Raw genomic sequence first — 15903 nt, 5'->3', positions numbered from 1 at the left:
CTTATTATTTAATAAAGGGTTATTGGACTCATATATTAGATTAAATATATGATTGACTTACCTAAGTCGGTTTTGATTAAATTGAATTTAATTAATTGGACCTTGTATTTTAATTAATTAAAATCGGCGCAAGCCCATTAATTAAGTTGGTGAAAATTATTAGAAAAGCAAATTATTGATTAACAAATTTCACTTTTGGAAATTGTCATGTTAGTCATCCTTTATTTGGAATAAAGGATTTTATTTTTTTATGGATGGTCTAATGAACCTAGACATGTTTTAATGTATCCATACAAGGTATATATATGTGTATTAGTCATTAAGAATGACTAGTGAGTGAATGAATACACAAAAGAAGATAATTTCCTACACTAAAAATCTACCTATCGGCCGCACACCTCTTCTATACACAACTAGGTGCATTTTCTCCCTAATTTTTTTCTAGAAAAGAGAAGTGAGGGATCCCAATTCCGGTGTGGTGTGAACGCAACTTTATAGGGCTTCTACGTTGAAGCCTTGCGTGAACGGATCAAAATGAATGTGGTCCGAAGTAAATTAATGAAACAAGTAATTCTTGATTTACGTTTTTGTTCCTCTTGTTTTTCATTCTATCCATAGCCCCGTTAATTTTAATATCATTTAATTTTATTAACTACATCGAGCACCTGAAAAATCTAAAGGTACACCCCTTGGAATTATGGTTTCATTGCGATTTCATTTTAATTTACACAATTTATTTTAACTGCTTCCGCTTGCACTTTCCCGTGCCGATCCACTTGCACCTCGCGGTGCCTTTCAAGAGCTCCTCTCGTCAAATCTAAATTTCATCCAAATCGCTATTGTTCCATGTCCTTTTTCCTAGAACCGAGATTTCGATGCTGTTCTTGCACTTGCCTTGCTTAGATCTGCCTATTTCCGCTATTGGAGTTCTCATCGGCGAGCCACATACATCTACTTGTTGGTCGTTGCTCGTTTTCGAAGATGGAGGACTTCTTTCAATTGTTGTTGTTGTGTAAAGGTTTTCTGCGCTATTGCCTCATTTCCATTTGTTGGGCCTTGAGGGCAAGGCCATGACAGACCCGTACGAAAAAGGTCCACTAATCCATTAATATTATTATTATTATTATTATAAAAATAATGTTTTATATATATGATAAGAGAATTATTTTGGCTTAGTTATTAGGATATATTGTATTTTAGTATTCAAGATTACATCAAATGGCACAAAATCATCCTCCTAAGGAGAGATGTTGTACCGGCAAGTATGCACTATATTGAATGGAAAAAGGAATGGAAAAAGCAAAGAACAATTTCAACATAAACTTCATCTTCTTCCTTTCAACAAAAATATGTTCATCTTATGAATAATGATGGTAACACACATATATATGCTTTGTACAATAAGGTAGAAATGTGTCTGGATACATTCCACCTACCTGCAAGGCAACCCCCTTCCTATATTATATGATCTAATCATGCCATTTAAGAAGGGCTTCAAAGATGGTCAAGTCTGCACTTTTCAGAAGTGCAATTTGACCAACCCTCCTTCCAGCAGTAGAGGTAAACTTTATTGCTAGTGGGCCTTAACTTAGTGGACCAAATTTTATTTTAATCAAATTAAACTAAATCCAAGGCCTAATCAATTTAATTAAATCCAACTTAATAAAGTCAAACTAAATTAAGCCCAATCTCATTTAATCCAATTAAAGACATTAGCCCAATTTATTAATTATGACAAGCCTAATTAAATTAATCCAATTAATTTAATCTTGGGTTATCCATCCAATTGATCATCCCACATGTAAATAATTTAATTATTTACATCTTTCAGAATTAATTTTGAATGAATTTCTAGTCCTTCCATGGTAATTTGTGTGTGACTCTTTAGATTCACCTTTCATCTAGACTTGGGCTAGTGTCCAACACTACTGATCAATTAAGTCTAATTTAATTAGTCGTTCTTGATCAATCATTGTTCAAGAAAGTCCGCTACCATGGATGGTCGTCTAGCAACATCCATGGCATTAGAGACTAGGTAAATATATATGTGAACATTTAGGCTCCTAATTTCATACGTAAGGGTACGCCCCTTCCATCTACTGTCTCCCGGCCTTAGTTTAGTGCATGGAATTTGATGTCAATTTCCATCCTAGAATAGACATATATGCTTTAATACTTGAGACCACATTTTGTTTAATTGCTCGACATAGGAAATCATTTCCTATTCGATGAACCATCGTAGCTACAGATTTTATGAGGCATAAACGCGTCTTCAAGTGCATAGGAGATACCGCTATCACATACTGATAGGGCCGGATCCTCTTCATGGAACCCACCATCCTTGCTACACATTCTAACTGCACTGGACAAAGCTTATAATGATCATGTTTGTGACACAATCACCTATCGCACAAATCTAAGATACAACCATTTTGTGCACGTGACTGCGATTGTTTCTTAAGTTTAAGGACTACTCCGGTACTACAGAGCCGGGGACTTAAGTCATACCGACCAAGTCTCCAAGGCTTCCATATGACAATCTACATGAGTCAGTTCAGTCGTTTGACCACCTTGTCAATTCACCCACTGAAATTGTAGAGACGTCCAACGTCTGTAGCAAATGAAACACGACACTCATCTAATGAATGCAATACTCATGCAAGTCTCATTAGGACTCACAATGCCTAGACTCGAGGTCCTTGACTTGGAACGTTTCAGACCAACCCTCAGAAGTTGGTTTCATAGTCACCATGCAGTGTGCAATCCAACTACATGGGTTATTTAAATGGTTTGTGGGCATCTGTTGGGACTTTGGAGCGATGCTTAACGTAATTGATAAGCATAACAGATACATATACCAAAGATGAATACTTACCATATTCATTAGGCAATATTACTTGAATAAAGATCGCTTGAATAGTTTCCAAAATCGTCAATCCAATTGGCTTTCTAGTCACCTATTCTAGCAATGACTTGAGTATTGCTATTGCTATTAGGAAAGGAACACGAGCATGCACCAAACATTCAATTTCTCACTTTACTTCCTTTGAAAAATGCTCTAAAATTCATAAGTGTTTTCTTAGTAAAATAAATTCAATTTCCATACCACAAACATTTGATGAGGCACTTAGGAATGAGAATTGGAAGCCATGAATGATGAAATGAATGCGTTGATTAAAAACCAAACATGGGAAATAGTGGATTCATCAAGAGATTCGTAGAATGTAAATGAGTGTACATTGTTAAATACAAAGCAAATGGCTCGTTGGAGAGATACAAAGCGAGACTTGTAGCTAAAGGGTACACCCAAACTTATGGGGTTGACTACTATGAAATCTTTGCACCAATAGAAAACATGAGCACTATACGTATATTGTTATCCTTGGCAGCTAACTTTGATTGGCCATGCAGCAATTTGATGTAAAAAAATGCCTTTTTGCATCGAAATTTAAATGATGAGGTTTATATGGCAAGTCGACCTGGATTCAAAAATAAGCTTGGGAATCAAGTTTGCAGATTGAAAAAGGCTCTATATGTCCTTAAACAATCTCCTCGGGCATGGTTTGGGAGATTTACAAAAGTAATGCTAGGAATGAAATACAAGCAAAGTCAAGGAGATCACACTCTATTCATTAAATTCTCTACATGAAGTAAAATGACAGCTCTTATTGTTATGTGGATGACATTCTAGTCACAGGTAATAATGCTAAAGAGATAAACCACACAAAGCTTGAGCTTGCACAGGAATTTGAAATTAAAGACTTAGGGAAGTTAAAATACTTTCTCGCCCGATTAAAGGGTGGGATTTTTCTGTCTCAAACACAAGGACATCCTGGACCTTCTAAAAGAAACTGGAATGATGGGGTGAAAACCAATTGATACACCTATTAAACCAAATCACAAACTAAGTGAAGTAAAAGATGATGAACCTATTGACAGGGGAAGGTATCAAAGGATGGTAGGAAGACTAATTTATTTATCACATACTAGGCCAGACATTGCATATACAGTGAGTCCAATCAACCAGTTCATGCATGATCCTAAAAATGTTCATCTTCAAGCTATATACAGAGTATTGAGGTATCTTAAAACTACTTCTGGAAGAGGAATCATGTTTAGGAAGAATGAAAGCAGAGAAATTGAAGCTTATATGGATGCGGATTGTGCAGGTTCAATTACAGATAGAAAGTCAACAACTAGGTATTGCACTATATTTTTTGGCAACTTGATTACTTGGAGAAGTAAGAAACAGTGTATAGTTGCTCGATCAAGTGTTGAAGCAGAATTTAGAGATATGGCTCATGGCATATGTGAGCTTTTATGGATACGTATCATCTTGAGTGACCTCATAATTAAATGACAGGGACCTATAAGGTTTTATTGTGACAACAGGTTAGCAATTAGCATTGCACACAACTCGATACAATATGATAGAACTAAACACATTGAATTTGATCGGCACTTTATAAAAGAGAATCTGGAAAGTGGACTCATCTGCACTCCATATGTTCCCCAAGGAAACAAATGGCAGACATGTTGATTAAGGGACTAGTAAGTGCAAAATTTGAAGAAGTTATATGCAAACTGGGAACGGATAACATCTATACACCTGCCAGCTTGAGGGGAAGTGATGAAAATTAGCAATATAATTCACCAGATCTTGTATCTTACTTGTAAATATAAAATCATATCTTAGCTTTATATAGGAGATAATGTATGAATTGTAAATAGGAGGGTATCTTAGTGAATCAAGATAATATCTTGACTCCACATACGAGATATTATAGGATTATTAGCCTCCTTTAAATTAGAGATTTTGGTAGATGGAATCCATAAACTAAAGGGTAAGGACCTATACATATATAGTTGTTGTAGTAGTTGTGAAATGCAGAAGAGAAATTATTCCTCTCTTCAAAAGCCTCAGGTAAATCATTTTAAAGTTTTTGTTTGCATTGCTTATTCTCATATTCCATCTCAACAAAGGGAAAATTTTGATGAAAAATGCGAGAAACTTATCCTTGTTGGATATAATTGATTGCTTAACCCGAAAAAACAAAAGCTCACAATTTTGAGAGATGTTATATTTTATGAAATGAAATCGTGGAGTTGGGATATTGATCAGGCTGTTCCATCTCAACCGATATCACCAATGTTTTTATCAAAATGAATTGGTCAACCAAGTGTGAGCGATGATGTAAGGACATCAAGTGGTGGAGATATTGAACTGGAATTAGAGAGCCTGGTAAGAAAAGTTTGGAACTTAAAAGAAATATATGATTCATGTGATATCACATTTTTTGCCAATAAGCCAAAAAAATTTGATGAAGCTGCAAAGGAGGAAGTTTGGTAAAAAGCAATGATGAAGAGATTGCTAGCATTGAGAAATATCATACATGAAAGGTCTTGTAGACCTTCCAGATGAAAAAAATGTGTTCGGCGTAAAGTGGATCTACAAGAAAAAATAGAAGAAAGATGGTTCAATTCACAAGCACAAAGCTCACTTAGTTGCGAAAGGATATTCTCAACAACTTGGAGTTGACTTCACAGAGACATTTGCATCAGTGGCAAGAATGGAGACAATCCATATTATTCTTACTATATCTATTCAACTGGGATTACCGTTTAATCAATTGGATGTGTAATTAGCTTTTCTCAATGGCGAATTGATATTTTATCCGTAGGGAAGTGTTAATCAAATATTTATGCATAGGAATATATTACTAATTTAATGTTTTCTCTCCTATACAAAGATTTGTAATCTTGAAGTTGTGGCAATGGATAAGTGAATTACAAATACTTGCTGACGCGTACCAAAAATTTGGCCACACCACAAAGGTCGAATGATTTTAAAAAAAATCCTAAGATTATCAAAGGACTAGCCCTGCAAAATAAAGGTGAACACTTCGATGCTTAAGTCAAGTAAAGGATTAAAGAGAAATGAAAGGAAAAACTTGAATTAAAGTGAGAATAATGGTGAGATAGATATGATAAAAAATGATGAATATTCATATGGAGTGCAAAATACAGGCTTAAAATAACCTAAAAACCGAGAGAGAATGATGCAAGAAAGTGAGAGTTTGAGATTAAAGAATGATGTTGTTTGATGTGACCAAAAATCTGCACAAAATTTCTATTTATAGGCTTGTACAGAGTTGGATACGGAGTCAAATACTGAGTTAAATATGCCTTTAGAAAGCTGTTTGAGTTGGCTATCATACACAACAAACCGTTGGTGATTTGGATAAGTATTGGTTGAGATACGTCAGCTGGATTAAATCCTGCCAAATCTTCCTATAATTTTGGAAATTATTTATTTGTATATTTTTCACCTCGTTTATGTCCGATTTACTTGGAACCACTTGAAAAAATATTTTAGTGTGACATGTACAAATATGTTGGCAAGCTATATGACGTGTCCTCCCAACTATATGATGACGTGTCAGGCTGAAATGGGCTTATTTCTTAAGCCTACCAGTTCAAATAAGTAGCAGGTAAGCCTGTGGGCGTATCTTCTCTGTTGATGGGCTTTATCCGTCCTATTGGTGGGCTCTTATTCGTCCTGCTGATGAGCCTACTAGGCTAGTACGCCTACCTTGTGGGCTTGGCCCAATAATTTTAGGGGGTATCATCAGTCCCCCCCCCCCAACTCCAGGGTGCAAATCGTAGAGTTGGATTGCTGGAGTAGATGATTGTCCTGCAAAAAAGAGAAGAATTTTTCTGCTCGTCAACAGGACGAGTCCCGTTGAGCTTCTTGCGTAATCCTGACCAACTGAAGGACTCTAACTAGAGAGTCATTTCTACTATGCTTTGTTTTACAGGTTAGTATAAATACTTAGCTGAAGAATACCCAATTTATTTGTTACGTAACAATGCTCCCTACAGATGTTAGAGCAATGCTAAATAGGATAAGATAATTCTTAATCCAAGTAGCTAGGCCTTTATGGTGACAAGGTTGTAAGTTAAGGCAACCTGTTATTTGGCAAAAATTGTTGACCTATTGTGCTCAACTGATGCTGCGTACTTGTTCCAAGTGCTCCTATCATTAGCGAAGAAGATGTGATTTCGTTAGTAGGAGAGATTATATCTCTAAGTAAATGAGTAAGGATAGAAATCAAGTAGTGAGTCAGTAACCAGGTTTAACTAGCATTATGCTGAAACAAATGTGCCTATAGAAGGCAGCTAGAAACTGAAGTGAGTGCGATAGATGGTAGCTGCTTGTAAGATATATGTGTCAGCTGGTGATGACTGAGTTGGATATGTGCGCCAGCTAGCAGCGGCTTATGTTACTGTGTGCACTAGCTAGTGGCAGCTTACGTAAGTGCGTACACAAGCTAGGGGAGACTTATTAGAAGTGCGCATTAGCTAGGGACGACTTATGTAGAAGCCTGCGCCAGTTGGAGGGGCCTTATTAGGAGGATGCATCAATTGGTGGCGACTTATCAGAAGCGTGTGCCGGCTAGTGGCAGCTTAAGTAAGTGCATATGCCAACTAGAAACGACTTATGTAAAAATATGCGCCCAGCTAGTGCCGACGGCTTATGTTGAGTTGGCTAAGAGCTTAAAAATGAGACTGCAAATAACACAAAATGGGAAGCAAGAATTGCATTTAATGCTGTGAGATAATACTTGATTGCACGAATTGCAAGTTGTAAATGAAGAGTAGGAATTCAGAAATAAAACTTCCTAAGAGTATAAGCGTTGCATGATCCAGAAAGCCACCTAGAGATCCTCTACTTGCTCCTTGCTCCTTGCTCCTGTAGGAGCTGTGGTGATGAGAACGTTTTTCCTTCTCTTCATGCATTTTTTCTTTATCCACGTATTCTTTTAGGTAGCCGGCTTGTATAAGCCTTTCTATCTCTTGCATCAACTAGCGGCACCGATTGGTGTCGTGCCCATACTCCCTGTGGTACCTGCAAAATTATTTAGATTTTGAGAGTTGTAAGGCCATTGTAAGGCGAGATGTTGGTCAATTACCATGAGTATTCTAGCTGGGCTGGTGATGAGCAGGGTATACTGCTCGTTTTTTGGACCCAGGGGAATGAAGCATCCTCTAGGCTCTCCCCTGCTCGTGCTGGAAGAGAACAAATTGTTCTCTTTTTACCTATCGTGATTGCTCCTTCCTACCAGCCAGGCATCCTCCAAGTTCATGTACTTCTCAGCCGAACTAGAACATCTAGGAAGTTAGTGACTGGTTTCTTAGCTAGAGACTCGAAAAGAAGGGCTCCACAGAGTCCTTTGGTGAATGCACTAACTAGCATCTCCCTGTGAGCTGTTGGGACTTCAAGGATGGCTGAGTTAAAATGTTGGACATAGGTCCTCAAAGTTTCCTTCTCTTCCTACTTGACACCGAAAAGGCTAACTGTTTATTTCATGTATTTCTTGTTGCTAGCGGACTAATGTTGGAAGAGAACTAAACTGTACAAAAGGTCTAATTGATCTAGCAAGAAGCTGGTGAAACCATTGTTGGGCAAAATTCGTTAGTGTAGTAAGAAAAACACAAATTTGATACCATCAGTATACCTATGCAGCAACGTTGGATTTTAAAACTTATGATGTGTTCAACTGGATCGATGGTACCATCATAAGCAGGTAGATGGGAAGGTGCATGGAAATGATTAGGAAGTTCTTCCGTCATGATGTATTCACTAAAAGGAATGCCACGTTCAGTAGGCATAATCTCTTTTGTCACCTGCTGGCGAAGTTCCACAATCTCCTTCTTGAGGGACTACCAGATACTCGGGGGCTGATGTCCGACTACGTACCTCTTTGCTCATAAATTCAGCAGGGTTAGATCGATCCTGCTATAGTTCAACAGGAATCTGTTCGTTCATACCTTTACTTCCTGGTGTTCCTCCTCTTTCTAGTTAGGAAGAGGGACCTGCTTCATTGGCTTGAGAACCATGGAGGGTTGAATTGATGGTCTCCATGATGAATCAACGAAGCTATTCTTTTAAAAATAGGTTAGGAACAGCAGGTTCAGTTGCTTGCTCAAGAATTGGAGCGTTGGCTCCTGGTGCTAGATCTGGACCGGGGACGTTAACATCTCCTAAGGTAGTGTCTGTAGGTAGAACAACAAATCCAAACGCAGCAGGGAGAGAAGAGTCTCCCTCATAATATATGTGGTTACCTCCGTTGTTGGAATTTTTCATTTCTCACGCCAAAGCTCAAGTGTTCCCACAAGCAGCTCCAATCATACATACCAGAAATTTCTCCACACCATAAAGGTCAAAGGATTTTCAGAAAAATCTAAAAATTATTAAATGACTAGCCTTGCAAAATAGAGGTTAGCACTTCAATGTTAAGTCAGTAATGGATTAGAGAAGAAATAAGAGGGAAAACTTGAATTAAAGTGAAAATAATGATGGGATATGATTAAAATTGATGAATATTCATGTGAAGTACAAAATATAGGCTTAAAATAGCCTAAAACCTGAGAGAAAATAACCAAAGAAAGTGAGAGTTTGAGATTAAAGAATGATGTTATTTGGTATTACCAAAGATCTACACAAAATCTCTATTTATAGGCCTGTATAGAATTGGATAATGACTGAGTTTTGTACGCCATTAGAAAGCTATATGAGTTGACTGTCATACACAACAAATCGTTGGTGACTTGTATAAGTATTGGTTGAGATGAGTGAGCTAAACTAAATCCTGTTAAATCTGCCTATAATTCTAGCAATTAGTTATTTATAGATTATCCACCTTTTATCACCAATTTACTTAGAACCACCTAAAAATATTTTAAAATGACGTGTACAAATCATGGGAGAGTTACCAAAAAAAGCATTTATCGTTCGTGGGACTAATCTAATCAAAGTTTCTAAAATATTATGGTTTGTGCTACATCCTTCTCAATAATTTAAAGATTAAAGATATTCCTACAAACGTGTAAACGTATATCATAGTGAAATAAAATGAACCATCATGAGATTCTTTATGCAAACATGTGCGCGTTGCCGTGGAGTGCCCGATATATGGCTAAATTACAATGGACTTAAATTTATACAATGATCATCTAACAAATACCCCTAATGGCAGTATATTGTAGAAAATATTTATTAGAACTTTTAAAAAATATTTATAATTAAATCAAATTTCAAGAGAGTAGGTTGTATATTCGTATATTTGTATATTATCGCATAGCAAGAAGTTAGACAACAACAATGTAAGTTCATCACACAAATTTACTACATGGTGGCAAAAGTTATTACAATGGAGGTATATACATATATAGATATATATATACCCCCATTTCTTACAAGTTTGTTAGCAGGGTTTTCTTATCTCAACATACAAATCTACACACATATATATGTATATACGACGTTCTTACACGGCTGATCTAATAGTTAACTAAGACCATTAGTTCCAAGTTACTTCACAATTGTTTCATGCTGAATTTGTTCCCGGATCAGAAGTCACCTAATGTTCATATAGCACAATGATTGTCATGTTCTATCGCTTGCGCTTGGACTTGAGAGATGTGGCCGACTGTGAGTTACTGTGCCAGTTGCGTTTCCTTTGGTTTATGAACCAGTTGTTTATTTGCTTCAGCTGCAGCCCTGTTTGTTCTACTAGCTTCGCCTTGTCGTCTTCCTGCACACGACCATTCACGTGTGCATGAGCAATTTAATGAATAATGTGCCTAGACGTGCAATGATTTACTATTATGGAGGATTTCAAATCGTTTAACTCTATATTTTTATGACATATTGATGGATTTTAATTTATTTTGATATAAAACCATTCCAAATGATTTTTCTGAATCTTTCAATCCAAATATCTGGTGAATGAAGAAAACGGAATTTAGAGATTCATCTGGACTTACAGTTGGATAAGGCCACTTTGAGTGCTGCTGCCACCAATTCTTGAGCACGGTGGTTGTGTCGCCAGGTAATTTCCCTGCCCTTCTTTTTCTTAATATTTCCTCTCTCACATCTTCGATTCTCGACTTGAATCCCTGCAATGGAGTTTCTAAATTACATCGTGCATAAAGACGACAATCTGCAGGGTCGACATGCAAGCAATATGCTTGAAAAATGTCATCAAGTTCATTCCTCTTCCAAGAGAACTGCATATCTTCCGGTTGAAAAATAGACTTCTTTTGAAGTCCAAAATCCGCTAGTGTATTTCTTTTACTTAAGTATTTTGGATGACCTTGACTATAATGTTGAGCATCAGAAGAAGAAAATTCACCTGTTTCAGCTCGATTTTGAGTTCCTGCCTCACTCTCTCCATCAAAGAACGTTCGGATTCAGTTGGAAGCAACGGGCCGAACCCCATTAGATCATGGCCGTCAGCTCCAGATTGATCTAAAGAGAAATCCATTTGCAGCTCATCCTCGTCGTCTGACATTGTAGCTCCGGTTCCTTCGCCCAGTGTTGCTCCTGCAGGAGGGGGACAACAACATTACAGTATAATCTCTGTCTAATCTCTTCCTAATCTCTAGCAAAACACCTGCGTTCTACTACATATGTCCAACGGCTAAAATTGCATTTTCTTCACGTAGCTTGGAGTTAGTATATAAAAGTTAAATTTTCAATTATTCGTTTTGAGGATTTAATCACACAATCCATTGACTCAGTGAATGTCAGTCTAATTTAGTCGGAAAAATTTCCAGTGAATTTATCCTGGAATTCGAAGTTCTAGGGAACCTTTGGAATAAAATCCATCAAACTGGGTCTGACATTTGCAACTGTACCCCAAAAATGTCCTCTTAATTTCAGAAAACAAAAATAATTTCCAACCAAAATTTGAGTTTTCTAATTGAACTGAGATGGGAGCTGAGTCAATAGATATAGCGGATTAAAGACTAAAAATAAATAGATCAAGAACGAAAATCCACGCAAATTTATATTTCAACATAGACAGTGAAACGGAAATGTTCCATGAACGAAATATACATGCAAATTTAAGCATTTTGTACATCCACTGTATCTCGTATTACACTTCATATATACAAACAGTGTGGACAAAAGTACGTAGTATTCTTTTTATTGCAAAAGTAGTAAAGAATTTATCCACATAACATGCATATATAAAGTTAATACGATACGAAATATGATACAAAGATATATAAAGTAATGGAACCATATATAGCTAGAATGCCTGTATATATATAGGAGGTAACATTCTTAGGCTAAATTAATTAGAGGAAGCCTTTTCTTAGTACAAAAATAGTTGTTAAATCAAAGTCTGGCATCACCACATACCAACTTGATCCAAAAGCAAGCAATCAAATCAAAGCAACATCAAATGCTTCATAAGTTGTCAGTGGGACAAATGAATAATAATGTCTTGGTTCATTGTCACTTGTTTTTGTTCCTTAATTCCATCACTCAAAACCCAATTACCATTTAAAACTCTCCTAACTATATAAAACTACTGAAGATGGATCCCACTCCCACCCACCTCTTGTTGTACGGTCACACTAACTTACAAGATCCTCAATCCCTTTCTTATCCTCTCGCCCACCAGAAGAATCAACCTACCCATTAAACAATCATATCAAATCAGTCCCTATATTTCATATTTTCATTAGCCAACAGCACACCCTTAAACCCACCGGACAACAATATAACTTCATGTCGGACTCAGATTTGAAATAGTTGAATCTAATCTAAATTTCACTCTTTCTTCTCTAGTAAGAGAATTTGTATATTTAAATTACAGGGTTAAATGCAATTTTTATTAATTTAGATTATTTGGGATTTTTTCTTTTTTAACTTTTGAGGGTAGTATTTTGTTTGTATTATTATTACGATGAAAAAAAAAAGAATGAAATTTGAAAAAATTAAAAAGAACATAATAAAAATGCTATCCTATAATGAAAATGCATTTAAGCCTTAAAGTTTTGTATCCCATAGTGTGAATTATTGTTTGCTGTAAGTTTCTTGTACTCTACTGATTTCTAACCCTATTATATGCCAGCTAGTTTCTTGATGAATAAGCCAAAAATACAAAGCAATCCCATAAGATTCCGTACAAGTTTGAGTAATTCACCATCTGTATCTGTGTGTATGTATATATATATATATATATAGAGAGAGAGAGAGAGAATTGATTGTTACCGGTGAGAGATTGTAAGTTCTGTTCAATTTCACGGCAGGCCATGACAGCTTCAACAGCATGGACTCTGACATGTTGCTGCAGCTGCTCTCTAAATGAACACAAAACTAACAAGTACTGTGCCTGTTCATCCATAAATTTACACAGAACCCACACCCAGGGTAAAAATTCAAATCCACACTCAAACAATAATTAAAATCAGATTTCCAAAGAGAAAAGCCCAAATAATATCAGAACTAGTGAAATAAACCCATGATGGAAAGAACAAGAAGAAAGGCGGAAAAAGAAAACCTACCAAGAAGTTGTCGAGTTCTTGGCGTTCATGTAGTGAGTGAGTGGCGTTTTGAGCGTAAGTGCGCAAGATGTGGTGGGACTGAGAGAGCTGCGCATCAATAAGTGGCAGCTGATCAATAGGGGTGGCCACACGCAGGCATGCTACGTGGGCGGAGAGCAGCTGCTCGTACAGCGGGTGGGTGGCGATCTCCGACTTGAGCTGGTGGTGCAACTCGCCGGAAACCGCCACGGACACATCATTAGCACTTATTCCTCCGATTCCTCCAGACCCCATCATACTTATCCCTTGCTCTTGCATATCTGGTACTACCAAAAATCAAGCCCGAGTTCGCCTTACACCGGAGTATCTATGTGCATATATAGTACAGTGCGAGTGGGGTAAATCAATCACTATTCACAAGTAATCAGTTGGCATCATGTAGTGAAAGAAACAAGAAAAATGGGAGTCGCGAGGAAATCAAAGCAAAAGCAGAAAAAGGGTTTTAAAGGCGATCGAGGCTGAGAGGTGGACCACTTGAAAAAGGGTTTCCTGTTTACACAAGCAAACCCTTCTTCACTGATTTCTTCAGACTTCCTTCCTTTCAGATACTACATATATATATACACACACATATACATGTAGAGAGAGAGAGAGAGAGGGATTGTAAGTTGTATATATTGGGATCAGAGATACAAAACTTTCTGTACCTACTCAGCAGAGATGCAGATATTTACACAGAGAGAGAAAATGAAAGAGATGCAAATGTGCAGAGGAGAGAGAGAGAGAGAGAGAGAGAGAGAGAGGGATGGAATTGGAATTGAAATTGAAATGAAATAGATAGAGAGAAGTTGGAGGGAGAGGTAGAAGAAAGAGCTGTAGAATCATTACCAAAAGAAGAGGGCAGAGAGGGTGGGAGAGAGGGACAGCTCCTGTAAAGATATAACTGATAAAGATGCATCAATCCCCTCATTTTTCCATATCATCTCTTCTTTTTTCTTTCTTTTTCATTTATTGGAGATTGGAGATCTTCCATCACATTTGTACTTCCAATGATTTCTATTTTTATTGTGTAAATAAATTATAAAAAAAAAAGGATGAAGTTTTTTCACATGAAAAATGATAGTTATATTATTACATTAATATTTAAATAAATTAAGCAACTGAATAATATATTTATTCAATCAATACATCAACATAATTAAAAATTATAAAATAATAAATTTAAATAACTCACATAAAAATAAAACAAATACCCACATATTCAATAAAACTCGAATAGAGTCATGGGAGTTGCGCTTAAGTAATTGTACCAAAATTTTAGATTGTTTAAAGACATAAGGAAAAAATATAGAAAAAGAAACGACTATGTAAAAATATTTATATTTTATTAGTAAACTGTAGAAGTTGTTCGGCAATTCCTTATAGCTGCAAATTTAAACAATTCAAAATCAGAAGTCATAAATAAAAATTATCTTTTCGCCTTATTTTTATAAATAAGTTGATACAGACTTAGTTTAAGCAGTTACAAACACTCCTTTCAGTATTCTCATAATAAAATATTCTTTTAAAAAAATAAAATACATAAATAACTCTCGTGTTTCATACATTTGATATCTAAATCATGGTACATAGTTTATTATTTATTATAGTCACAAATTCGATGAAATTTGAGTAATATATAATTTTTTTGGTTTGATTTCAAAATATTGATTTACTATTTAAATACAAATTTTCGTACATCGACAATAAATATATTTAGTATTAGAGTAAATGTAGACCACAAACTAATATATTGTGCATAGATTAGACGTTGATTTTAATAATAAATTAGACCACCTACACAAACTATATATTATTTCTGATTATGACATTTCAATTGACAATATATAGATTAGAACAAAGGTCTTTTATTATAACATATGAATGAAATTATTATCATTTTTTTAACTATATATATCACTTGTTCATACAATATCCATTTAAGTACAGCAAAAACAATACTTAAGTATTTTGACTGGTGTTGGGTCTGGACAGCCGGAGCAACAACATTTCAGAAAAGATAATTAGTTTATTTTTTCTGTTGGTTGTTTATGATTTAGTGTATGTTGATTTGGTTGTATTTTGACTTATGTTTGTTGACTTGAGAGTGTAGACATTGATATTATTTGGTAGTATTTTTTAATGATAACATCAATTATATTAGTGTTGTTGTATTATGAGTATCTTTTTGTTAATATTTGTTGTTCTTGTTTGAAAAATTCAGATTTTGGTATTAATGGAATGTATTTGATGGTATAATGACCAAAATATTAATTTGGGTATAGAAATTAAAAATTCTGCCCAAAAAAATAAAAATAAAATTAGAGACGAAAAATTTTGAAAGTTTAGAGCCCGAATCAGAGATGGATTAGAGACGGAATTAGAGACGGAATTAGAGACGGAAATTAACAAACAGATACTTTACATTGAGACGGATTAGAGACGAAAAGTTCTTTTTTTATCGACGGAATCAGAGACGGATTACCTACGAAAATCAAAGACGAATTACACTTAAATTTT

The 15903-nt window shown here is 35.7% G+C and overlaps 1 protein-coding gene across 1 annotated transcript; it reads right to left on the bottom strand.

Annotated features, from left to right (window-relative positions):
- Positions 1-10168: 10168 nt before the first annotated feature.
- LOC105157331 (homeobox protein knotted-1-like 7) lies at positions 10169-14284 on the bottom strand. The gene is made up of 5 exons (XM_011073730.3): positions 13366-14284; positions 13073-13193; positions 11199-11389; positions 10831-10962; positions 10169-10598 (listed from the first exon to the last, which is right to left on the bottom strand). Exons 1-5 carry the CDS (start codon positions 13660-13662, stop codon positions 10458-10460), a joined length of 882 nt encoding a protein of 293 aa, XP_011072032.2. The 5' UTR covers positions 13663-14284; the 3' UTR covers positions 10169-10457.
- Positions 14285-15903: the final 1619 nt, after the last annotated feature.

Source organism: Sesamum indicum, linkage group LG1 (genome assembly GCF_026168435.1).
Source record: "Sesamum indicum cultivar Baizhima isolate 11 linkage group LG1, ASM2616843v1, whole genome shotgun sequence".
Classification (NCBI taxonomy): domain Eukaryota; kingdom Viridiplantae; phylum Streptophyta; class Magnoliopsida; order Lamiales; family Pedaliaceae; genus Sesamum; species Sesamum indicum.
The sequence above is the reverse complement of the archived record's forward strand: the minus strand, read 5'-3'. Positions and strand labels throughout refer to the sequence as shown.